This window comes from Saimiri boliviensis, chromosome 8 (genome assembly GCF_048565385.1).
Source record: "Saimiri boliviensis isolate mSaiBol1 chromosome 8, mSaiBol1.pri, whole genome shotgun sequence".
Classification (NCBI taxonomy): Eukaryota; Metazoa; Chordata; class Mammalia; order Primates; family Cebidae; genus Saimiri; species Saimiri boliviensis.
The window spans coordinates 12804380-12829264 of record NC_133456.1 but is presented as its reverse complement, the minus strand read 5'-3'; the positions used below and the strand labels follow the sequence as shown (position 1 = coordinate 12829264).

General features: G+C 43.0%; 1 protein-coding gene across 4 annotated transcripts in view; it reads left to right on the top strand.

Annotated features, from left to right (window-relative positions):
- Window positions 1–24885, top strand: part of ARIH2 (ariadne RBR E3 ubiquitin protein ligase 2) — a 75320-nt gene that overhangs the window by 4320 nt on the left and 46115 nt on the right. For 3 of the 4 annotated variants that reach the window (XM_039477706.2, XM_039477705.2, XM_039477707.2), the window contains exon 3: window positions 4387–4735. The exons of the other annotated variant lie outside the window; for it this stretch is intronic. In XM_039477706.2, the coding sequence (XP_039333640.1) occupies window positions 4484–4735 (252 nt within the window). In that variant the 5' untranslated portion in view covers window positions 4387–4483. The remainder of the gene's footprint in view (window positions 1–4386; window positions 4736–24885) is intronic. 4 annotated transcript variants of the gene reach the window in all.

The window sequence follows — 24885 nt, the reverse complement described above, 5'->3', positions numbered from 1 at the left end:
TGCTGATATTTTTATTATATAAAAATGTGACTCTAGGGTGAGCACAGTGGCTCATGCCATGTAATCCCAGTGTTTTTTAAGGCCAAGGCAGGAGGATCGCTCGGGGCCAGGAGTTCGAGACCAGCCTTAACAACATAGGAATACCCTTTTCTTTTTCCTTTTTTTTTTCCTTGGAGATGGAGTCTTGCTCTGTCACCCACGCTGGAGTGCAGTGGCATGATCTTGGCTCACTGCAACCTCCTGGGTTCAAGCAATTCTCCTGCCTCAGCCTCCTGAGTAGCTGGGACTACAGGCGCCCACCACCACGCTCAGCTAATTTTTGTATTTTTAGTAGAGATGGGATTTTAGTGTATTGACCAGGCTGATCTGGAAGTCCTGACCTTGTGATCCAACTGCCTCGGCCTCCCAAGTTGCTGAGGTTACAGGCATGAGCCACCACCATGCCTGGCCAGTAAAACCCTGTTTCTACAAAAAATAAAATTAGCCAGGTGTTGGGGTGACATATACCTGTAGTCCCAGCTACTCAGGAGGCTGAGGCAGGAAGATCTCTTGAGCCCAGAAGTTGGAGGCTGCAGTAGACCATGATCATGTCATTACATCCCAGACTGGGTGACAGAGTGAAACCCTGTCTCAGGGTGAAAAAAAAAAAGATTCCACGGTCCTTTAGACTTTACATATTCAGTACAAATTCTTTTTCCTTTTGGTAGAGATGGGTCTCATTATGTTGCCCAGGCTCCTTTGGAACTCATAGTTATGAATGATCCTCCAGCCTCAGCCTCCCAAAGTATGGGGATTATGATACAATGTGAGCCACTGTACTTGGGCCTCTTTTTTTTTTTTTTTTTTTTTTTTGGTAAGTAGAAGAGCATTTATCTAAATTATTATTAACTTTATTTATTTATTTATTTTTAATTTTTATTTTTTTGAGACAGAATCTGTTGCCTAGGCTGATATGTAGAGGCATTAGTGGCATGATCTCACTGCAGCCTTGACCTTCTAGGCCCAAGCAATCCATTCACATAGCCAGGACTACAGGCACGTGACCACTGTGCCCATCTTATTTCGTTTATTTATTTTTTTTGAGACAGTATCTCACTCTGTTGCCCAGGCTGGAGTGCAGTGGCATGATCTTGGCTCACTGCAACCTCTGCCTCCCTGGTTCAAGTGATTCTCCTGCCGCAGCCTCCCAAGTATCTGGGATTGTAAATGTTCACCACCATGCCCAGCTAATTTTTGTTGGTTTTGTTTTTTTTCTTTCCTTTTTTTTTTTTGAGATGGAGTGTTGCTCTGTCACCAATGCTAGAGTGTAGTGGTGTGATCTTGGCTCACTGCAACCTCTGCCTCCTGGGTTCAAGTGGTTCTCCTGTGTCAGTCTCCTGAGGAGCTGGGATTACAGGTGTGCACAAGCACGCCTGGCTAATTTTTGTATTTTTAGTAGAGACGGGGTTTCATCATGGTCGGGCTGATCTCTAACTCGTGACCTCATGATCCGCCCACCTTGGCCTCCCAAAGTGTTGGGATTACAGGCGTGAGCCACCATGCCCAGCCTAATTTTTGTATTTTTAGTTGAGATGGGATTTCGCCAGTGTTGGCTAGGCTGATCTTGATCTCCTGGCCTCGGGTGTTCTGCCCACCTCCATTTCCCAAAATGCTGGGATTATTATTGTTTTTTAATTTGCTGTAGCAACGTGATCTCACTAGGTTGTTCAGGTGGGTCTTGACCTTCTGGCTTCAAGGAATCCTCTTATCTCAGCTCTCAAAGTTCTGGAATTGTAGCTGTGAGCCAGCACACCTGGCCGTCAGTCTTTGTTTTAGATTAATGGTTGGTGGTTTTTTTCAGACAGAGTATCTACTTCAAGTAGGCTTTACATTTGCTTTTGTATTTAATCTAGATTTATTTATATAAGTTGTTTACATATTGTTAATCCAAATGCTCTTGCACTTTAAGGTTCTGTTAGTTTTAGATTTAAATCATTAGTTGATTTTTTTGTTTTTTTTTTGAAATGGAGTTTTGTTCTTGTTGCCCAGGCTCACTGCATCTTCCTTCTCCTGAATTCAAGGATTCTCCTGCCTCAGCCTCCCGAGTAGCTGAGATTATAGGCACCTACCACCACGCCCAGCTAATTTTTGTATTTTTAATAGAGATGGGGTTTCACCATGTTGGTCAGGCTGATATGGAACTCTTGGCCTTGTGATCCACCCACTGTGGCCTCCCAAAGTGCTGGGATTACAAGAGTGAGCCACCGTGCCCAGCCAGATTTAAATCATTAGTTGATACTGTTCTTGCAGATCATCCCTTGAAATAGTACTTGTATAGAGAAGTTTGTGGGTGTTTGCCACAGTTTTCTGTAAGTTGAAGTTAGGATTTGTGACTTTCACTTTCTCAACTAGTATTCTCTTTATTCATATGTAGTGGAGTAACATTTTGCTATTGTGGACATTTTTTTTTTTTTTTTGAGACTGAGTTTCACTCTTTTTTGTGTGTGTGTGAGACAGAGTTTTGCCCAGGCTGGAGTGCAGTGGTGCGATCATGGCTCGCTGCAACCTCCGCCTCCCAGGTTCAAGAGATTCTCCTGCCTCAGCCTCCTGATTAGCTGGGATTACAGGTGCCTGCCATCCTGCCTGGCTAGTTTTTTTGTATTTTTAGTAGAGATAGGGTTTCACTATGTTGTCCAGGCTGGTCGCGAACTCCTGACTGGTTTTTTTTTTTCCGTTTCTTTTTTTCTTTTTTTTTTTTTTTTTTTAAATGAGACGGAGTTTCGCTCTTGTTACCCAGGCTGGAGTGCGATGGCGCGATCTCGGCTCACTGCAACCTCCGCCTCCTGGGTTCAGGCAATTCTCCTGCCTCAGCCTCCTGAGTAGCTGGGATTACAGGCACACGCCACCATGCCCAGCTAATTTTTAGTATTTTTAGTAGGGACGGGGTTTCACCATGTTGACCAGGATGGTCTCGATCTCTCAACCTCGTGATCCACCCGCCTCGGCCTCCCAGAGTGCTAGGATTGCAGGCATGAGCCACTACACCTGGCCAGTGGAACTCTTTAAAAAAAATCAGTCAACTTTGCAGACTAGAGGAGGATGTTGAAGAGCTATGTGGTTTTTTTGTTTGTTTTTGTTTTTTGTTTTTGAGGCAGAGTCTTGCTCTGTTTCCCAGGCTGGAGTACAGTGGCAAGATCTTGGCTCACTACAACCTCTGCCTCCTGGGTTCAGGCGATTCTCCTGCCTCAGTCTCCTGAGTAGCTGGGACTACAGGTGCCTGCGACTACACCCAGCTAATTTTTTTATTTTTAGGAGAGACAGGGTTTCACCTTGTTGGCCAGGCTGTTCTACAAGTGCTGGGATTATAGGTGTGAGCCACTGCGCCCGGCCATTTTTTTTTCTTTCCTTCTTTCTTTCTTTCTTTTTTTTTTTTTTTTTTTTTTTAAATTCTTCAGCTAAGACAGTGGAAGAGGTGATTTATTTTATGGTTGTTACACTCGGCCACAAGTAAACACAGAAATAGTCCAGAATGTCACAGGTCCAGGGTAAAGGACCAACATGGGTAGTTTTTGTTATAAGCAAAGTGGGTCTCAAAGGTGATCGGCGATCAGATGGCGTTGAAGTTCTAGATCCATTGAGACAAGCTCTAGACAGTAGCATGCAGTCCCGCAACTTGTACCAGCATCCCCAGCGTCTGGCATTCCATGTTTCTGCTCCTGTGGCCTCCACGGTGCAAGAAGCTAGCGGTTTACTTGGACCTCTGCTTCATCTTTCTTCTTTTGCGCTTCAGCCTGCACATTCGTTTCTTCCTTCACTTGGCTCTCATGGCGCAGAGGTTTCCAAAAAAAATGGCGCTAAGGCCGAGAGCCAGTTTTTTTCTTTACCAACTATGCACCTATTTTTCAGACATCTAAGATTAATGTCTGTGAAACAGTGGTCTTCTTTTTGTACATATTATAACGGGAAGTGTTCCTATTTGTGTACTGTCTGTATCAATACTCACTGGACCATGATTAGCAAAATTTTAAACTTTGGTAGCTATATCTTTATGTTGCCTCGCCTCTGGGTGGCCAGCTGTATGGATGTGCTTTTCCCTTAAGGACTTTGGCAAGACTAACAAGTTCATTGGAATTTGACTCCCTGACATGGAGCAGACGGCCTTGCCCTGTCATGCCAGGCCCTTCATATGAAGTTACCATTATCAGATGCTTCTGTCTCACCAGGGAAGGGTTTCCCTTTGATAAGCCTGGGCTTGGGGGATGAGGGTGAGATTCCCCAGGTGATACCAGAGTTGGAATAGGGTATAGTGAAATTAGGGCCAGGACTGTGCCATTTTGATTCTTGAACGGTTTCTGTTACAACTTGTCATGGGGAAAAAGTAACACTTATTTTTTTTTTCTCCCTTAGAAGACAAAAATACTAATGCATTTGAGAAAGCGGTAGTTTTGGGGGGAGGGTGAAAAAGCAACTGCTTTCCTGATCTGCAAGTTGGCTGGATGCTAAGATGTCCGTGGACATGAATAGCCAGGGGTCTGACAGCAATGAAGAGGACTATGACCCAAATTGTGAGGAAGAGGAAGAAGAGGACGAAGACCCTGGGGACATAGAGGACTATTACGTGGGAGTGGCCAGCGATGTGGAACAGCAGGGGGCTGATGCCTTTGATCCCGAGGAGTACCAGTTCACTTGCTTGACCTACAAGGAATCTGAGTGTGCCCTCAATGAGCACATGACCAGCTTAGCCTCTGTTCTAAAGGTGAGCAGTGTTGTAAACTCCAGTGTAATCCCCGAAGTTAAATCTAAGGATGAGCTGTTGTTAATTAATGTCTCCTCCAGACTAACTGAATGGCCTTGTAGCTTGAAACCAAATTTAAGTGTATGTCAACATCATTTGGACATTTTGTTACATTTACTTTGTTTTCTAATATATGCACATCTAAGGTCCTCAGATTCCCAAATTAGTAAGAATTAGAAAGGAGGCGGGGAGTAGGTTCAAGAAAGATGTACTGTACCAGAAGTACATAGTAGCAGAATTGCAGAGCTTTGTACTTGTTTCAGGAAGTGAGCTTTCAGGAATTTTATGAGGTTGATACAGTAAAACATCAGAATCACCATCTTCTGTACAAATGTATTTGAGTGACTGATAAATGTCTTGAGAGTATCCAGATCCCTCTGGTTTGCTGTGAATAATCAGTGCCTTTGGACTAATGAGCTCATTTGTTTCATGTACTTATTTTAATATTAATTCTTTCTTATAGCTTGTATTTTATTGATTTGGGGATATTAGTATGGAAATTGTAAGGAATGAACAAAGTTGATTATTCTAGCAAGCATTTTATTTTTTATTTTTTATTTTTTTTGAGGCGGAGTTTTGCTGGTTTCTCAGGCTGGAGTGCAATGGCGCAATCTTGGTTCACTGCAGCCTCCACCTCCTGGGTTCAAGTGATTCTCCTGACTCGGCCTCCCGAGTAGCTGAGATTACAGGCATGTGCTACCACGCCCAGCTAATTTTGTATTTTTAATAGAGATGGGGTTTCTCCATGTTGGTCAGGCTGCTCTTGAACTCTCGACCTCAGGTGATCCCCACCCTCTTGGCCACCCAAAGTGCTGGAATTAAAGGTGTCAGCCACCGTGCCTGGCCTTCATTTTTTTTTTTTTTTTTTTTTTTGAGACGGAGTTTCGCTCTTGTTACCCAGGCTGGAGTGCAATGGCGCGATCTCGGCTCACCGCAACCTCCACCTCCTGGGTTCAGGCAATTCTCCTGCCTCAGCCTCCTGAGTAGCTGGGATTACAGGCACGCACCACCATGCCCAGCTAATTTTTTGTGTTTTTAGTAGAGACAGGGTTTCACCATGTTGACCAGGATGGTCTCGATCTTTTGACCTCGTGATCCACCCGCCTCGGCCTCCCAAAGTGCTGGGATTACAGGCTTGAGCCACCGCTCCCGGCCTCATTTTATTTTTTAACACATAAACTGAAACATATCTTTGGATGTCTTGCACCTTAGACCAGTTACTATCCTCACTATTTATATTTTTTATGATTATTTTGACAGTTTCTCAGCAAGCGTGTTTCCTTTTCTAACACTGGCCATTATGGGAAATTGGAAACATTTCTCTTATTTAGTGTTTTGACTAATCTTTCTTCTTCGACTGTTACATGAATTTCCTTTCTGATTAAATTGAAAGTCAAAAGGGCACCTTGGCATGATTTCAACCAAGTAAAGGTGTGTCTTGTGTGATTTCTATAACATTTGCTTTATCTACTAGTGTAGGGATTTTTTTTTCCCCTAGATGGTTGGCAGAGGCTAATACCTTGAATTTAGATACTTAGGTCTTTATTAGCAACTGGCTGGAAGCTGAAAGCTAATTTTTTTTTCGTGACTCATTTCTAGAAGCAATTGTAGACTTCCTCTCTTGTGCTGAGCAGAAAACTCTGAAGAATGGGGACCTATGGATCCTCTGGGTTTGAGATTTCTGCACTATGGCTATAGCAAAGCTGCTGAACCCTTACCTCCAGAGGGCATTTCCCTGGTAGAAAAACAATCATCGCGTTTTTCCTCATCATGCACACCTCTCCCTTGTTGATCAATAGTTTCTTTTGCTTTAGTCGTACTGTCAGGTTATATACAGTGTTGTTATTTAAAATAAGAAAAGAATATGTTCATAATGTCAGGTTAGAAGAAATAATATTAGGAATTATGGGGGGTGTGACTATGCACTGGACAGCGTCAATTGACCAAGTTCATTAGGATGTTCCTGTCCATGCATAGGATGCATGGGAATTCTCAGATTGTCAAGCCCTCTGTGCTGGCTTTTTCTCCCCTGCTAGAGACAGCTGAGGGGCACAAGCACCTGTTCTTCTTTCCTTCTTTCCTTTTTTTTTTTTTTTTTTTTTTAAATTGTGGTAAAATACGTGTAACAAAAAATTTTCTGTTTTATATTATTCTTCTTAGAAGTTTTTTCTTCTGGAAAGTTTTTTCTTCTCCACCTCATCTCTTACTGCTCTTAGGACTCCTCAGAGTCTAGCTTGTGCTTTCTCTGAGTGAGCCTCCTTGAGAGCCCTTAGAACACAGTGACCATGCCTTCCTTTGGTCTGTGTCCAAACAATACAGCTCCTGGGTTTTTTTAGATTATGTACTGCAGTCTTCTAACTGCCTTATGTTTTACCTGTTCTCACATTTTGGCATGATCTCTCTAACAAGATTGTCAGTTCTTGGAGAGCAGTAACTGTCTTGTACCTTATCTCTTCCATTATTCTTGCCACATTATTTCATCTATAGTAGGTATTGAATAATTGCTTGGATATTTGTCGATTTTGTTGATTGTTGGTGATAGTAGCAGATGCTGCCGTTGGTATGAGCTAAATTTCCTAATCCCTGGTACATTTTCTTTCCTATTGGAAATGAAATAAAAGGGCATTGTTCTGGGCTTTAAGACTGAGAAGAGTAAGAACAAAAAGAGCTTGGAACAGAGATGTGGGAATAAAGAGAAGGAAGAGAGTTGAAACAGTAAGGAAGGGTTAAAGAGAAAATGGAGCAAAGAGGAGAATAATCCACAAAAATTTAGATGGTGATAGAAGACAGTTAGTTTTTTCCCTTCCTATACTTCACTGACAAACATGTTAACACCCATTTACTTTCTGGGGCTGGGCAAAAAAAGGTCATGTCTCTTTTCGTTGGCTTGACTTTACATAAAGGGACTCTGGTGTTTTAAGTGGTTCAGTAGCTTGACCAAAGAGACTGGATAGAAAAGCAGCTTGGTTAAGAGTAAAGGACAAGGAATTATATACAGTTTTTTTTTTCTTTGAGGCCAGATACAAACTAGCATTGTTTTTATTTATATTTTTTAAATTATATTTTAAATACAAAAATTAGCTTGATGTGGTAGCATGCACCTGTAGTCCCAGCTACTGAGGGGGCTGAGGTAGGAGGCTTACTTGGGACTGGGAGCAGAGGTTGCAGTGAGCCAAGATTGCTTCACTATACACCAGCCTGGGCTACAGAGCAAGACCTTATCTCAAAACAAAAAAAATTTTTTTTTGTAGAGGTGGGATCTTGCTATATTGCCTAGGTGTTAAACTCCTGGCCTCAAGCCATCTTCCTACCTCAGCCTCCCAAAGTCTTGGGATTACAAGCATGAGCCACCACTCTTGGCCTGTTTTTATTTTTGTAATTAATATTTTTTGAGGATGGGAGGGAATAATTTAAGTGTTTAGTTTACCCAACGGTGTTCCGGCTACTCTGGTTGTCTTGTTGCACATGTCCCTGAAAGTGGGATCAATAGTGATAGGAACCCAAATCACTACTGATGTCCCCATTGGTTGTAGTGCTGATTGCACAATTCTGTGGCATATTGAAAAAAATTAATTCTTTCATATAATTTAGGTGCTGTGGCTTGTAGAATATGTTACATGTGTATGTAATTTAAAATTATAGTCATGAATTCTAGTCTGTGAGTAAAAGCTATCCAAGTTTGAGGAGTGGCTTAAATTTTTCACTGATTCTCATGTCTTTGTACTCATTTTGTTGTGTCCAGGCAGTTGCACATGAATGATTTATAGTATAGCATAAAGTTAAGCCCTTTATTGCCATTTGGGACTTGAAGTCTCTTTTTAAAAATTATTATTAAAAAAATTTTTTGCCGGGGGCGGTGGCTCAAGCCTGTAATCCCAGCACTTTGGGAGGCCGAGGCGGGTGGATCACGAGGTCGAGAGTTCGAGACCATCCTGGTCGACATGGTGAAACCCCGTCTCTACTAAAAATACAAAAAATCAGCTGGGCATGGTGGCGTGTGCCTGTAATCCCAGCTACTCAGGAGGCTGAGGCAGGAGAATTGCCTGAACCCGGGAGGCGGAGTTTGCGGTGAGCCGAGATCGCGCCATTGCACTCCAGCCTGGGTAACAAGAGCGAAACTCGGTCTCAAAAAAAAAAAATTTTTTTTAGAGATGAGGGCTTACCCTATCTCTAACTGTAGTTGGAGTGTAGTAGCGTGATTGTAGCTCACTGCATCCTCAAACTCCTGGGTTCAAGCTGTCTTCCCATCTCAGCCTCCCAAGTAGCTGCAGCTAATTAAAAGCAGTTTTTTAAAACTGGGCTGAAAAAGCTGCAAGAATTTTTTTTTTTGGGGGGGTCAGGGGTGTCTCACTATGTTGCTTAGGCTGGAGTGCAGTGGCTACTCACAGGCATGATCCCACTACTGATCAGCATGGGAGTTTTGACCTGAGCTGGAAAAAAAATGTTTTTTTAAGTTACAGGATCTCGTTTGTTGCCCAGGCTGATCTCATACTCCTTTCTTCAAGTGATCTTCCTACTTCAGCCTCCTGGGTTAGCTGGGTAAAGTCTCTTAAGTAGAAAAATCCTGATTGTCTAGGACACTGGGATTTTAGTTTGATGAGGGCCCTGATGTCAGAAAGTAACTTCCTGTATGTGTTCTGGGACCAGTTTGTGAGTAAAGTCATTATTGAGAGATGAAGGCACCCAGAAAATCAGATCAAGGGCTCAGGATAGAAAACAGAGAAAATGTTTATCTGTTATTGAGGTAGGGAAACTACTGGTATTCAAATAGTGGAAATATAGATGTATTATTTGCATATGAACTATTCTACACACATAACAAATGGGATAGTCAAATGAGAGGAAATGATTGCCAAGTGAGGTGTTGTGTTGTAGGAAGAGGGGATCTCTGGGGAGTAAGTATTTTTAGTGATCATATATGAGTCTTTAAGGAAAACAAAGTTACCTTTCTTACACGCTGAATTTTTATATGAAACTTACACAAATATTACTATATTGTCTTTATAAATGAAAGAAGGTCCTTCTTGCAACCATAGGTATTTTTATTACAAAATGTGCAGTAGTTAGCCAAGAATTATTCAGTGAGTTATTTTAATTACCATTCCATTGAACTCTTGATATTTGCTAACAAGCTGCTCAGGAAGAGGCTCAGCCTTGGTAGAACCCCAGACACAGCCCAGGCAGGATCATGACTGTGGAGGTGGCTTTGATTTATGATGGGTCAGGTGTCTCTTTCTCCTTGTGCACTCATCTTAGCATCGTGTTAGGGGCGTGGGCAGGAGGACTGAATGTTGTTCAGGTTCCTACCCCATTGCTTCAGGAAGGGAAAGAAATAGGCCACTTTCAACTAGATGTAGTCTAGGAAGTATAGTGAGCTACCTGAGCTTTGTGTTGAGGCCAGAGGACCTTGAAGATGGAGTAGAAGGGCAGTGCAGGTTACAGAATTCCAGCCTCCATGGGGTAATGAGCATGAGAGTGGGAGGGTTGCCTTCTGGGCTGGAATGAGGGTCAAAGATGTATAGGTAGACAGGAGGATTATGGATGTAGCCTCAAGCATCTTTTTTTTTTTTTTTTGAGACGGAGTTTCTCTTTTTTTTTTTTTTTTTTTTTTTTTTGAGACGGAGTTTCTCTCTTGTTACCCAGGCTGGAGTGCAATGGCGTGATCTCAGCTCACCGCAACCTCCGCCTCCTGGGTTCAGGCAATTCTCCTGCCTCAGCCTCCTGAGTAGCTGGGATTACAGGCACGCACCACCATGCCCAGCTAATTTTTTTCTATTTTTAGTAGAGCCGGGGTTTCACCATGTTGACCAGGATGGTCTCGATCTCTTGACCTCGTGATCCACCCGCCTCGGCCTCCCAAAGTGCTGGGATTACAGGCTTGAGCCACCACGCCCGGCCTGCCTCAAGCATCTTTACTGTTGGAGGAAAGGAATAGGTTTGTTAACTATAGGAATAGGTTTTTAATAGAATTTTTTTCTTTTCTTTTTTCTCCCCCCACCCCCCAACCAAGGCGGTATCTCACTCTGTCACTCAGATTGGAGTGCAATGGTATGATCTTGGCTCACTGCAGTCTCTGCCTCCCAGGCTCAAACGGTCTTCCCACCTTAGCCAATGTTGTGATCTTGGCTCACGGCAACCTCCGCCTCCCAGGTTCAGGCAGTTCTCCTGCTGCAGCCTCCGGAGTATCAGGGACTACAGGCACGCGCCACCATGCCCAGCTAATTTTTTTGTATTTTTAGTAGAGATGGGGGTTCACCGTGTTGACCAGGATGGTCTTGATCTCTTTACCTCGTGATCCGCCCCCTACCTCTGCCTCCCAAAGTGTTGGGATTACAGGCGTGTGGGTTTTTTGCTCAGATGACCCACCTGCTTCAGCCACCCAAAGTGCTGAGATTACAGATGTGAGCCACTGTGCCTGGCCTAGGATTTTAAATAGGTATTTAAATAGGTTTTTAAAACTTACTCAGCACATGTTGGCATAGTAAACTATGTTGCTCACTTTTTAAGCCTGTTCTCCAGATAGAATTGGAGAAATATGCCAATTATTACGAGTGTTTTTATTACATTTCTTCTTGCTTTATGAATTGCTATGTTAACTGCAGTAAAGCTGTGAAAATGTTTCCTATAAAACTCTATTCTGCCGGGCGCGGTGGCTCACGCCTGTAATCCCAGCACTTTGGGAGGCCGAGGCGGGTGGATCACGAGATTAAGAGATTGAGACCATCCTGGTCAACATGGTGAAACCCCGTCTCTTCTTAAAATACAAAAAATTAGCTGGGCATGGTGGCGCGTGCCTGTAATCCCAGCTACTCAGGAGGCTGAGGCAGGAGAATTGCCTGAACCCAGGAGGCGGAGGTTGCAGTGAGCCGAGATCGCGCCATTGCACTCCAGCCTGGGTAACAAGAGCGAAACTCCATCTCAAAAAAAAGGAAAAAAGAAAAAAAAAAACAACTCTATTCTGCCATATTCTTTTGTGAATTTGTTTTAAAATCTAGTGTTTGCTCTTGAGCAAAATGTAACTGGAAAATCTCTCTAAGAGTCTTCTGTGGATAATTTTTCCCCTTTGTGAATGAATTGTAATGAGTTGTAAGGGCTTCCGACTCTTAAGTGCTGAAGTCTTTGTATTTCTTTGTTCAAAACAACTTGGCTTCAGGCCGGGCGCGGTGGCTCAAGCCTGTAATCCCAGCACTTTGGGAGGCCGAGGCGGGTGGATCACGAGGTCGAGAGATCGAGACCATCCTGGTCAACATGGTGAAACCCCGTCTCTACTAAAAAGTGCAAAAAATTAGCTGGGCATGGTGGCACGTGCCTGTAATCCCAGCTACTCAGGAGGCTGAGGCAGGAGAATTCCCTGAGCCCAGGAGGCGGAGGTTGCGGTGAGCCGAGATCGCGCCATTGCACTCCAGCCTGGGTAACAAGGGCGAAACTCCATCTCAAAAAAAAAAAAAAAAAAAAAAAAAACAAAAAAAAAACAAAAAAAAAAAAAAAAAAAAAAAAAAAAAAAAACAACTTGGCTTCTTCACCTTTTTCACTTGTAACATGGTCAATTTGTGTTCATAACAACAAAATATTTTAGCCATTTTCTTAATTGGCACCAGATACTTGTGTACTGCCAAGTTACAAGATAACAAGTATCTGGTGAAAACTTTAATTTTAATTATTAAATTGATTCTCTTTTATTCTAATATAGCTGAATTTTAAGATCATTTTATTTTTATTTACTTACAGTCATTAATTGACCAATAATGGTTTGTTGTTGTTGTTGTTTTTGTTGTTGTTGTTATTGTTGCTACTACTCATGGGAAAGTATTTTCAGGCTGGGCCTGGTTACACTGCGTGTTTGTGTGCTGAGCAGCCCTCTGCTTTCTATTTTTGTGATCTGATGTGAGCTGTCTTTGCATGCCTCTATCTAAGTAGAACCTAGGTTAAATTTCTGTATTTCAAATAGCTGGCTGTTAATAGGTTTGTTAACATATTTCACAGTGTTTTAGTCTGGAATTCTGATGCGTATTTTACTGATGTGTAAATTCAGTTTTAAAAAGAGATGAGAAATGTCCAGTATGACATTGAAAGGGGCCTAAATACACATAGCGCAAAGTTGTTCTTGTCTTGCCAGCTTAGAAAGGTTATTGTCATCACTGTGTACCTGATACCACATAAAACATGCTCATCACCTTCCAAAAAAGAAACTCTTCATCATAGTTAAGGCTAGCTTTCATTCTAGTCTTTTTGTTGTGCTTTCTTTCTACTTCAGGAACCATGGAAGTCATGTGTAATCAAGGGGTGATCTGATATTTGTGTGGTTTTTTTGTTTTTAACATTTATGTTCTAATCTTGAATTTATAGTAAAATTTTTTTTGTCAAGATGTTGCTGCAGCATTTAAGAAAATAATATCATTCTTTTTTTTTTTTTTTTTTTTTTTTGAGACAGAGTGTCGCTCTTGTTACCCAGGCTGGAGTGCAATGGCAGGATCTTGGCTCACCGCAACCTCCGCCTCCTGGGTTCAGGCAATTCTCCTGCCTCAGCCTCCTGAGTAGCTGGGATTACAGGCACGCGCCACCATGCCCAGCTAATTTTTTGTATTTTTAGTAGAGACGGGGTTTCACCACGTTGACCAGGATGGTCTCGATCTCTCGACCTCATGATCCACCCACCTCGGCCTCCCAAAGTGCTGGGATTACAGGCTTGAGCCACCGCGCCCGGCTATCATTCATGTTTTCATTAACCTCAAGTAAATTTTCTTCCCTGCTAATCATCCTTCAGATCTTTTCCATGTGCATACATAGCATTACTCTTCAGCAGTTTATTCAACCAGTATTGGATATTTATTGAGAACCTACTAGGCTTCCTATTACGTTGCTGCAGCAGGCACATAATAGGAAAAATAGCTGAACAAAGCAGACAAAAATCTCTGCCCTGGTAGACATTGCTTTTTTTTTTTTTGGAGACAGAGTTTTGCTCTTGTTACCCAGGCTGGAGTGCAATGGCGCAATCTCGGCTCACTGCAACCTCCGCCTCCTGGGTTCATGCAGTTCTCCTGCCTCAGCCTCCTGAGTAGCTGGGATCACAGGCATGTGCCACCATGCCCAGCTAAATTTTTTTTTTTGTATTTTTAGTAGAGACGGGGTTTCACCATTTTGAACAGGATGGTCTCGATCTCTTGACCTCGTGATCCACCCGCCTCGGCCTCCCAAAGTGCTGGGATTACAGGCTTGAGCCACCGCGCCCAGCTCGACTTTGCATTTTAATAATCACTATATACATGTATTTTATGTGTTCTGCTTTTTTCATGTATATTTCAAACATTTTTCCATTTTTGCTTTGTCCTCATGATGGCTGTGTAGCATGCCATCTTGTTTTTGAACCATAATTTGCTTGAGCTTTCTCCTTTGGGCATTTAAGTGAGTACCTATATATTATAGTTGATGGGGGACTGCTTATATTGTGTCTTTATGGATATGGCTTTTGTGTTTGTTGGGCCTTGACCAGAGTCTGGGCTAGTGGTCAGATGGGTTCCCATGTCTTCCATTTAATATACTGTGACCTCAGATAAGTCCCTCAGCATCTCTATGCTTGAGTTTCCTCATCTATAAAATAATGATAACTCCTTCACAACATTAAATGTGATAATAATCAGGTAAAGTGCCTGGCACATGAATGTTCATACCAATTTTCTTGGTCATGGTAGAAGTGGGGCAAAGGCCGAGTACAGTGGCTCAAGCCTGTAATCCCAGCACTTTGGGAGGCCGAGGTGGGTAGATCACAAGGTCAAGAGATCGAGACCATCCTGGTCAACATGGTGAAACCCCGGCTCTACTAAAAATAGAAAAAAATTAGCTGGGCATGGTGGTGCATGCCTGTAATCCCAGCTACTCAGGAGGCTGAGGCAGGAGAATTGCCTGAACCCAGGAGGCAGAGGTTGCGGTGAGCCAAGATCACGCCATTGCACTCCAGCCTGGGTAACAAGAGCGAAATTCCATCTCAAAAAAAAAAAAAAAAGAAGTGGGGCAAAGACGCAAAGAGGAAAGAATTATAGGACAGATTTGAAAAAGGCGCAGAATGCGGAGCATTTTGCCCCTCCTGAAATGTATCTGCCCTCTGACTTTATTTCTTAAACTGACATGAGCTGTCAGAACATGAAGTGCTTTTTGTATCACAAATCTTATAAACATGAATGATTTTGACTGGGCTCGGTGGCTCACACCTGTATTCTCAGCACTTTTGGAGGCAGAGGCAGGTGGATCACTGAGGTCAGGAGTTCAAGACCAGCTTAGCCAACATGGTAAAACCCTGTCTCTACTAAAAATACAAAAATTATGGCTGGGCGCGGTGGCTCACGCCCGTAATCTTAGCATTTTGGGAGGCCGAGGTGGGTGGAGCACCTCAGGTCAGGAGTTCAAGACCAGCCTGACCATCATGGTGAAACCCCACCTTTTAAAAAAAAAATACAGGCCGGGCGCGGTGGCTCAAGCCTGTAATCCCAGCACTTTGGGAGGCCAAGGCGGGTGGATCACGAGGTCAAGAGATCGAGACCATCCTGGTCAACATGGTGAAACCCCGTCTCTACTAAAAATACAAAAAATTAGCTGGGCATGGTGGCTTGTGCCTGTAATCCCAGCTACTCAGGAGGCTGAGGCAGGAGAATTGCCTGAGCCCAGGAGGCGGAGGTTGCGTTGAGCCGAGATCGCGCCATTGCACTCCAGCCTGGGTAACAAGAGCGAAACTCCGTCTTAAAATAAATAAATAAATAAATAAATAAATACAAAAATTAGCTGGTGGTGCATGCCTGTAGTTCCAGCTACTCTGGAGACTGAGGGACGAGAATTACTTGAACCTGGGAGGTGGAGGTTGCAACAAAGTGAGACTTCGTCTCAAAAAAACAAAAACAAAAATATCAATGATTTTGAGGTGATGACCACATTATCTCCCACAAATGGAGAAAAATACAGGCAGGATGAGTAAGGGGTTTGTTTGGAGATTTTAACAGGAAAACAGAGCTGTTCTTATAATTGTGAAGAAAGTGTGGCCTCTATCTGGAAAAGTTTCTCTCTGACTAGCAGTTTCTTTTCCTGGTCAGTTCTACCTGCTCTCATTTCTTTTATTCCTTATTTTAGGCCAATAACAGTCCCTTTAATTCTGTCATTATCCTTTCCCAAAGTCTGCAGATAACCTTGCCTCCTTTGACAAGAAACCTTTCTAATGCCATCAAGCTTGGTTTCGTGGATTTTCTGTCTTTTTTTTTTTTTTTTTGAGACGGAGTTTCGCTCTTGTTACCCAGTGGAGTGCAATGGCGCGATCTCGGCTCACCGCAACCTCTGCCTCCTGGGTTCAGGCAATTCTCCTGCCTCAGCCTCCTGAGTAGCTGGGATTACAGGCACGCGCCACCACGCCCAGCTAATTTTTTGTATTTTTAGTAGAGACAGGGTTTCACCACGTTGACCAGGATGGTCTCAATCTCTTGACCTCGTGATCCACCTGCCTCGGCCTCCCAAAGTGCTGGGATTACAGGCGTGAGCCACCGCGCCCGGCCAGGATTTTCTGTCTTAATTGTTGATACCACCATCCACCAACCTGGAAATAGAGGATTTACCCTATCCATTGTTTCCATGAATCCCTCCCTGATCCCCAGACAGAGTCTGTCACCCTTGCCTCTGTACTACTGTGCTTGTTTCTTGGTGTGTACTTAAAATGTTTGCCAATTAATTATAAGCTAGGATGTAAACTCTTTATGATAGAGGCTCATATTTTTTCTTTACATAACAGCATCTACCAGAAATGCCTGGTTATGTTCTCAGTAATTGTTGCTTGTTGATGTGTTTAAGCCCAGGCCAGTAGATGCACAGTTGAGAATTTAACTCCAGACCTCTACTTCTGTGTGATCCAATTTATAAACAGAAGACATTCTCTTCAAAGGACATTTTCATGAAGACAGCTGACCTCTAAATAAAAATGGTATAAACGTAATAGATATATGATTCCCAGCTTATGGTATATATCAGAATTAGTTTTAGCAATTGCCATATAGAAACCTGAACTTCATACAATTGTAATGAAACAGGCAGGGCACAGTGGCTCACGCCTGTTATCCCAGCACTTTGAGAGGCCGAGGTGGGTGTATCACTTGAGGTCAGGAGTTTGAGACCAACCTGGCCACCATGGTGAAACCTTCTCTCTACATAAATATAAAAATTAGTGGGGAATCATGGCAGGCGCCTGTAATCCCAGCTATTTGGGAGGCTGAGGTAGGATAGTCGCTTGAACCTGGGAGGCAGAGGTTGCAGTGAACTGAGATTATACCACTGCACTCCATCTTGGGTGACAGAGAGACTCTATCTCAAAAAAAAAAAAAAGTAATGGGCTGGGCTCACGCCTGTAATCCCAGCACTTTGGGAGGCCAAGATGGGTGGATCATTTTATTCAGGAGTTCAAGACCAAGACCACCCTGGTGAACATGGTGAAACATCGGGCTGAGGTTGCGGTGAGCTGAGATTGCACCACTGCACTCCAGTCTGGGTGACAGAGTGAGACCCTGTCTTAAAACAAAACAAAACAAAAATGTAATGAAACGGAATCTCGAGGGGCTAGACGTTAGATTGTTACAGAAGTGCAGAAAAATTGTAAATTATTTGGGTTATTCAAGTGAGGAAGAAGGAGTGCTTGCTGTCTTTTGACTGCTGAAAGAATGTGTCCATCATTTGGAATGTACTGGTTTTGTAACAGTAGTAGTAGGACATAAATTGCTCATCTATACTTAAAAGTTGGATAGGGCCGGGCGTGGTGGCTCAAGCCTGTAATCCCAGCACTTTGGGAGGCCGAGGCCGGTGGATCACGAGGTCAAGAGATCGAGACCATCTTGGTCAACATGGTGAAACCCCGTCTCTACTAAAAATACAAAACATTAGCTGGGCATGGTGGCACGTTCTTGTAATCCCAGCTACTCAGGAGGCTGAGGCAGGAGAATTGCCTGAACCCAGGAGGCGGAGGTTGTGGTGAGCCGAGATCGCGCCATTGCACTCCAGCCTGGGTAACAAGAGCGAAACTCCGTCTCAAAAAAAAAAAAGTTGGATAGGCTTCCCATCGTCTTTTTTTTAATTTTTTTAAATTAAACAGAAGATTCCCAAACTACCCATTGTCTTTTTGATATCTAAATGTAACCTCATATTTCATTGATTTTCAAGATTAAAGTAGATTCTAGAAACTAAGGGGAGACGCTCTAGTCCCTGGGGTGAGGGCTATCCTCTTTGCTCTGGCCCCACCATCAGCACTGGTCCTCTGTGAGATTTTATACTTGAAAGCCCCCTCCCCCACCGCCTTCTGCCTTGGACCTGGGCAAAGCTAAGAGGAAGAAACAGAGTAACTCACAGTTTGAGCCTAGGGGTGGTTTTGGCAAGACTCCTGTCCTCATTCCTCCCTAATCTTCTCATAAGAGGCTTCAGGTGACTTGGAAACTACTGGACAAATTCCATTCTAACTTATTTTTTAAATGTTTTTCTAAAATAGATTTTTTCCTTTTCTTTTCTGTCAGAACACGTGAACCTTCTTATTTTCATGTGTATGTAAACCAGTTTTTTAGTGTTTCCACTGTACAAAGTCCTATTGTATTTATAATCTTGTTTAATAGAGAAGTTTACTTAGCAATAATTACAAAGAAATGAATATTCTTTAGTAAAAAAAGATAAAATGGGTTCTATGTCCTCTTTGATGATGAGTAGCTGTAAAGATGACTAATGGTATCTGTAATCATAAATATAATGTACTTTAAAAGTTTTGAATTTTATGATACTGTAGTAGAACACACCAGATCTTCTTTTGCAAATTTGTTAACATTGATTTCTACTTCAAGATGATTGGCTGCACTCATATACCTTTGCCCTACCTCTACTTCTGTTTATTTTGGTATTCAGATGTCTGTGGCGATTTTATTTGCAGTAGCCAAAAACTGGAAACAACCTGCATATTGGTAAACAGATGAATAAACAAACAGTGGCATACCCATAGAACTGCATACTTCTCAGCAGTGTAAAAGAATGAGCAACTTATATAAGCATTGTTGATAAACCTCAAAAAAAAAAAAAAAAAGCCATATGAAGAAACCCAAAGGAGAGAAACATAAAAACTTTATGTCAGTCATATAAAATTCTAGAAAATGCAAACTAATCTATCATGAAGGAAAATAAATCAACAGTTGTCTAGAAGACCAGAAAGAGTAAGAGGAGAGAGATTATTAAAGGGGATAAAGTAAATTTGGGAGTGCCCTTCCATTTTTAAATACTATGCAAATGAAAGTAAAGGCACATGCATGTTGTAAACTCATATTAACAAACAGAATGGGTTGGAGTGGGGTGTTGTGTGGGGACATACTGCAGTTGTGAGCCAGTTTGTCCAAATTTTGAAAAGGCCATAGGCTCTGATTTGATGGATGAATACTTGAAGAGATAAGTGTGTTGCAAATGGGGGGATTAATAAAAGAGCTGTATATTGATTAGTCATCCTTGTCCCCACTGGGTCTTTAGACCAAAAAAAAAAAAAACCCACAAAAAAAAAAAAAAAGCAAAAGAAACTCTTTTTTTTTTTTTTTTTTTTTTGAGACGGAGTTTCTCTCTTGTTACCCAGGCTGGAGTGCAATGGCGTAATCTCGGCTCACTGCAACCTCTGTCTCCTGGGTTCAGGCAATTCTCCTGCCTCAGCCTCCTGAGTAGCTGGGACTACAGGCACACACCACCATGCCCAGCTAATTTTTTTTTTTTTTTGAGACGGAGTTTCGCTCTTGTTACCCAGGCTGGAGTGCAATGGCGCGATCTTGGCTCACCGCAACCTCCGCCTCCTGGGTTCAGGCAATTCTCCTGCCTCAGTCTCCTGAGTAGCTGGGATTACAGGCATGTGCCACCATGCCCAGCTAATGTTTTGTATTTTTAGTAGAGACGGGGTTTCACCATGTTGACCAGGATGGTCTCGATCTCTTGACCTCGTGATCCACCCGCCTCGGCCTCCCGAAGTGCTGGGATTACAGGCTTGAGCCACCGCGCCTGACCCGAAACTCTTATTTTTATTTATTTATTGAGACAGAGTCTTGCTCTGTCACCCAGGCTGGAGTGAAGTGGCATGATCTCAGCTCACTGTAACCTCCACTTCTCAGGTTCAGGCAGTTCTGCCTCAGCCTCCTGAGTAACTGGGATTACAGGTGCCCGCCACCACACCTGGCTAATTTTTGTATTTTTAATAAAGACGGGGTTTCACCAAGTTGGCAGGCTAGTCTTGAACTCCTGACCTCAGTTAACCTGCCCGCTTTGGCTTCCCAAAGTTCTGGGATTAACAAGCGTGAGCTACTGCACGTGGCCAACACTCTTTTTTTTTTTTTTTTTTTTTTTTGAGACTGAGTTTCGCCCTTGTTACCCAGGCTGGAGTGCAATGGCGCGATCTCGGCTCACCGCAACCTCCGCCTCCTGGGCTCAGGCAATTCTCCTGCCTCAGCCTCCTGAGTAGCTGGGATTACAGGCACGTGCCACCATGCCCAGCTAATTTTTTGCACTTTTAGTAGAGACGGGGTTTCACCATGTTGACCAGGATGGTCTCGATCTCTCGACCTCGTGATCCACCCGCCTCGGCCTCCCAAAGTGCTGGGATTACAGGCTTGAGCCACCGCGCCCGGCAACACTCTTATTTTTAAGAAGTGAGATAAACAGGAGATAAATAGGACCCTTAGAATGTGAGATTTGGCTGATCTCGTTTATCATCTGGAGGTCCTTGAGTCTGGAATAATAACTGTCTCATCAGTCACCCTAAAGTGACAGGTTCTGTTTATGTACATAGAGCTTAGAATTCATTTTCCTGACTCCTCTTCCCTTTAAAAATTTTGAAGTAATAATCAGATAACCTAAAAGTAACCATTTAAAGTATACAATTCAGTGGCATTTAGTACTTTCACAGTGTTATGCACCTATCATCTTCATCTTGTTCCAGAACATTTTCTTTTCTTTTTTTTTTTAATAAAGACAGGGTTTTACCATGTTGGTCAGGCTGGTCTTGAACTCCCGACCTCAGGTGATCCTCCCGCCTTGACCTCCAAAGTGCTTGGATTACAGGCGTGAGCCACCGCGCCTGGGCCAGAACATTTTCATTGCGTCAAAAAACAGTGACTCATGTCTGTAATCCCAGCACTTTGGGAGGCCGAGGCAGGCAGATGACCTGAGGTCAGTAGAGATCATCCTGGCCAACATGGTGAAACCTCGTCTCTACTAAAAAATATAAAAATTAGCCGGGCATGCTAGTGGGCACCTGTAATCCCAGAATACTTGGGACTCTGAGGCAGGAGAATCACTTGAACCTGGGAGGCAGAAGTTGCATTGAGCTGAGATTGTGCCACTGTACTCCAGCCTGGACAACAGAGCCAGACTCTGTCTCAAAAATTTATTTTTGTATTTTTTGGTAGAGGTGGGGTTTCACCATGTTGGCCAGGTTGATCTTGAACTCCTGAACTCAGGTGATCCATCCACCTTGGCCTTCCAAAGTGCTGGGATTACAGGTGTGAGCAACCACGCCTGGCCACATATACATACACATATATATATATATATATAAATAAAGTATGAGTCATTGGTGGCAAGCAAAAAATATATTTGTGCTTGATATATGAACATTCTCCTTTGGCCCAAGGATTAGTGACATTGGAACCACAGTGAAGAAAATGCAATTCTGGATATGAATAGTGTCCTAAAGCTACAAAGGTAACTGATAGAGGAACTAAAAATAGTGATTTATGTATCAAAAAATTGGTTTATATATCAAAAAGTTGAAAAGGGGAGATAGGGAGCAATTTAAGTAAGTTACATATTCTAGAGAGTTAGAGGTATACTCAGTGATGTTGGTGACAACCAGAAGAACATTAGAGAAATGACTGGAAGAGATTTCTCCTAGATAGGAAGACCTGGTGGTGGCAAAAAGGAATAAAAGGAATGAGGTGGTAGTGTTGTTCCTTTTCATTAAAATGCCTTTTATGTTTTATGAACCATTGATTTTTCTTTTCCTTTTTTTTGGAGATGAACTCTCACTCTGTCGCCAAGGTTGGAATGCAGCGGCATGATCTCAGTTCACTGCAACCTCCACCTGCCGAGTTCAAGTGATTCTCCTGCCTCAGCCTCCCAGGTAGCTGGGATTACAGGCATGTGCAACCACACCCAGCTAATTTTTTTTGTTTTTGAGACGGAGTCTCACTCCATCACCAAGGCTGGAGTGGAGTTGCGTGATCTTGCCTCACTGCAACCTCTGCCTCCTGAATTCAAGAATTCTGCTTCATCCTCCTTACAGATAACTGGGATTATATGTGCCTGTCACCATGCCCAGGTAATTTTTGTATTTTTAGTAGAGGCGGGATTTCACCGTGTTGGCCAGGCTGATCTTGAATTCCTGACCTCAGGAGATCCGTCCACCTCAGTGTCCCAAAGTGCTGAGATTACTGGCGTGAGCCACTGCGCCCAGCCCAGCCTCAACTGATTTTCTTTGTTTGTTGGCCATTCCGATAGGTTAAGAATTATTTCCGAGTAAACAAGTACTTCCTGAATTTCTAATGTCCTTTTAACTTCCAGGTAGATCCTGGGAGAGATGGGGGAAAAAGATAGTTTGACCTCTTCTTTTTCTTTTTTCTTTTCTTTTTTTTGGAGACAGAATCTCTGTTGCCCAGGGTGGGGGGGCAACCTCCACCTCCCGGGTTCAGATGATTCTCCTGCCTCAGGTTCCTGAGTAGTCGGATTACAGGTGGCCATCACCATGCCCCGCTAAGTTTTTTTTTTTTCCCTAAAGGCAGAGTCTCATTGTCACCCAGGCTGGAGTGTAGTGGCGTGATCTAGGCTCACTACAACTTCCACCTCCCAGGTTCAAGTGGTTCTTCTGCCTCAGCCTCCCAAGTAGCTAGGACTACAGGCATGTGCCACCATGCCCAGCTGATTTTTGTATTTTTAGTAGAGATGAGGTTTTACCATATTGGCCAGGCTGGTCTTAAATCCTGACCTCAGGTGATCTGCCCAAGTTGGTCTCCCAAAGTGCTAGGATTACAGGTGTGAACCACTACGCCCATCCAGCCTCTTCTTTTTCAAATAACTTAAAGATCTCTCTGTCTTTAATATCTGCCCCCTCCTTCCACTTTTTATTTTTCCGATACATCCACTGAAGCACCTCTTTATTTCGCTCTGTTGAAAAATTTAAAGTGGATTCTCCAGGCTCTAGCCTTATTGTTCTCTCTCCCTAACTCATATACTTGATTTTAGCCTCCTCCAGCCTACTGACAGCATCACCACTCTTCTTGCAACCCTTGAGAGACTGCTGAGCCCTCCGTCTTTTTTTAACCTGTCTCAGAGAAGCTGTGTCTGGCCTCACTTGCATCCCTGTGCATCCCTGAGGGCTTAGAAGGCCTTGGCACCTTCATACACTCTTGCAGTGGATATGGGTGTGTGGTGACAAGGCTGGACCACAGGAAACAGGCAGAGAGTTGTATTGGTGTATGGGACCTAATGCTAGCACAGGTATTGTTCCAGGTTCTTGGGTTTGGCAGACAGGGAGTCAGGCAAAAAATTTCTGCCCTCAATGAGCTTTCATTCTGTTCCGGTTTATGGAGTTTTACATAAACAGAAAGGTTTTTAAAATAGGGTTATATGTTTTGAGCATAAACGGGTATCAAAGGATAGCAGTCAGTGAGATAGTAGCTCTGTCATTAAAACATGCTTTTGGAATCTGTGGCTTTTTCATTAAGGTGTGCTGGTCTCTGAAGCGCCAACCCTTTAAAGAAGGTGGTACTACCATAGAGCATTGTTTGAAATAATTTTTGGACAGGATGGGCTGTGGTACAGGAATGGAGACTCAGCTTTTAGTCCTACTGTGCAATTCATTTGATATCAGCTCCCATCTGCATTCCTTTTGGTTGTGGTTGCTGGACGTAATCTGCCTATGTGGCATTCCGCTGGAAATCTGTTAGAAGTCTAGAAGGGGCAATAACTGGCCAGGCACGATGGCTCATGCCTGTAATCCCAGCACTTTGGGAGGCCAAGGCTGGTAGATCACCTGAGGTTGGGAGTTCAAGACCAGCCTGACCAACACGGAGAAACTCCATCTCTACTAAAAATTAAAAAAAATAGCCAAGTGTGGTGGCGCACGCCTGTAATCCCAGCTACTTGGGAGGCTGACGCAGGAGAATGGCTTGAACCTGGGAGGTGGAGGTTGTGGCGAGCTGAGATCGCACCATTGTACTCCAGCTTGGGGAACAAGAGTGAAACTCTATCTCAAAAAAAAAGGGGGGACAATAACCAGCCCTTTGTATTAATTACTTCTCAGGTTTACATTAAATAAATCCTAAAAGATATGCTGGCTGGGATTTACTTCACGATAATCTGGAGGGAATTGGGGAGGGCTGGAATGGAGACACAGTGGGTCTGGTGACCAGCTGGTTAATGGATTTCATTATACTCTTCACTTTGGTAGATGTTTGAATTTTTTTATAATTAAAAAAAAATGTGCCCTCATGGTCAAGGAATGATTAATATTTTTACATTATTACATTTTTGCATAAATAACCTTATATTGAGTGAGCTCTTTGGTATTTTTGGTATTGATTTTAATGATTGAAGTCTATAGCCGTTAGGACTGAATCAAGGTTAGGCTAGTGAGAAGTCTTCAAATTTGTGTTTATTAATAAGATTTAAAAAGATATGTAACATTTGGGTGCCTCAGTTACAAGTCAGCCCTCCCTCCTTGTCCCTGTAAAAAAAAGTAGAAGGGGCAAAGTTATGATCAGTTGCCAGAGAGCAGGCCTTTTAGAGGCTGAGAATATTTAGGTGTGAAGTATGGGAGAAATGAAATCCTACCACTTAAATTAGGCTTCAGGGGTAAGCCTTGTTTAGGGTCAGAAGCCCTATGAGACACCATTACCATCACCAATGCTTGTGCTCATTTTGCCCCATTGTAGGCTGGTGTTTATTTATTCCTTTGTCTTTGTGCTTTAACCTTCTTTCTTCCTCTTGTCCCTTTAGTACTTCTTGCCTCCCTCCATATCATCCCTTGTCCCCGGACCCAAATCCATCCATCTTGGTCTCTTTAGGCTGATTTTCTGATACCATGTCCCTTT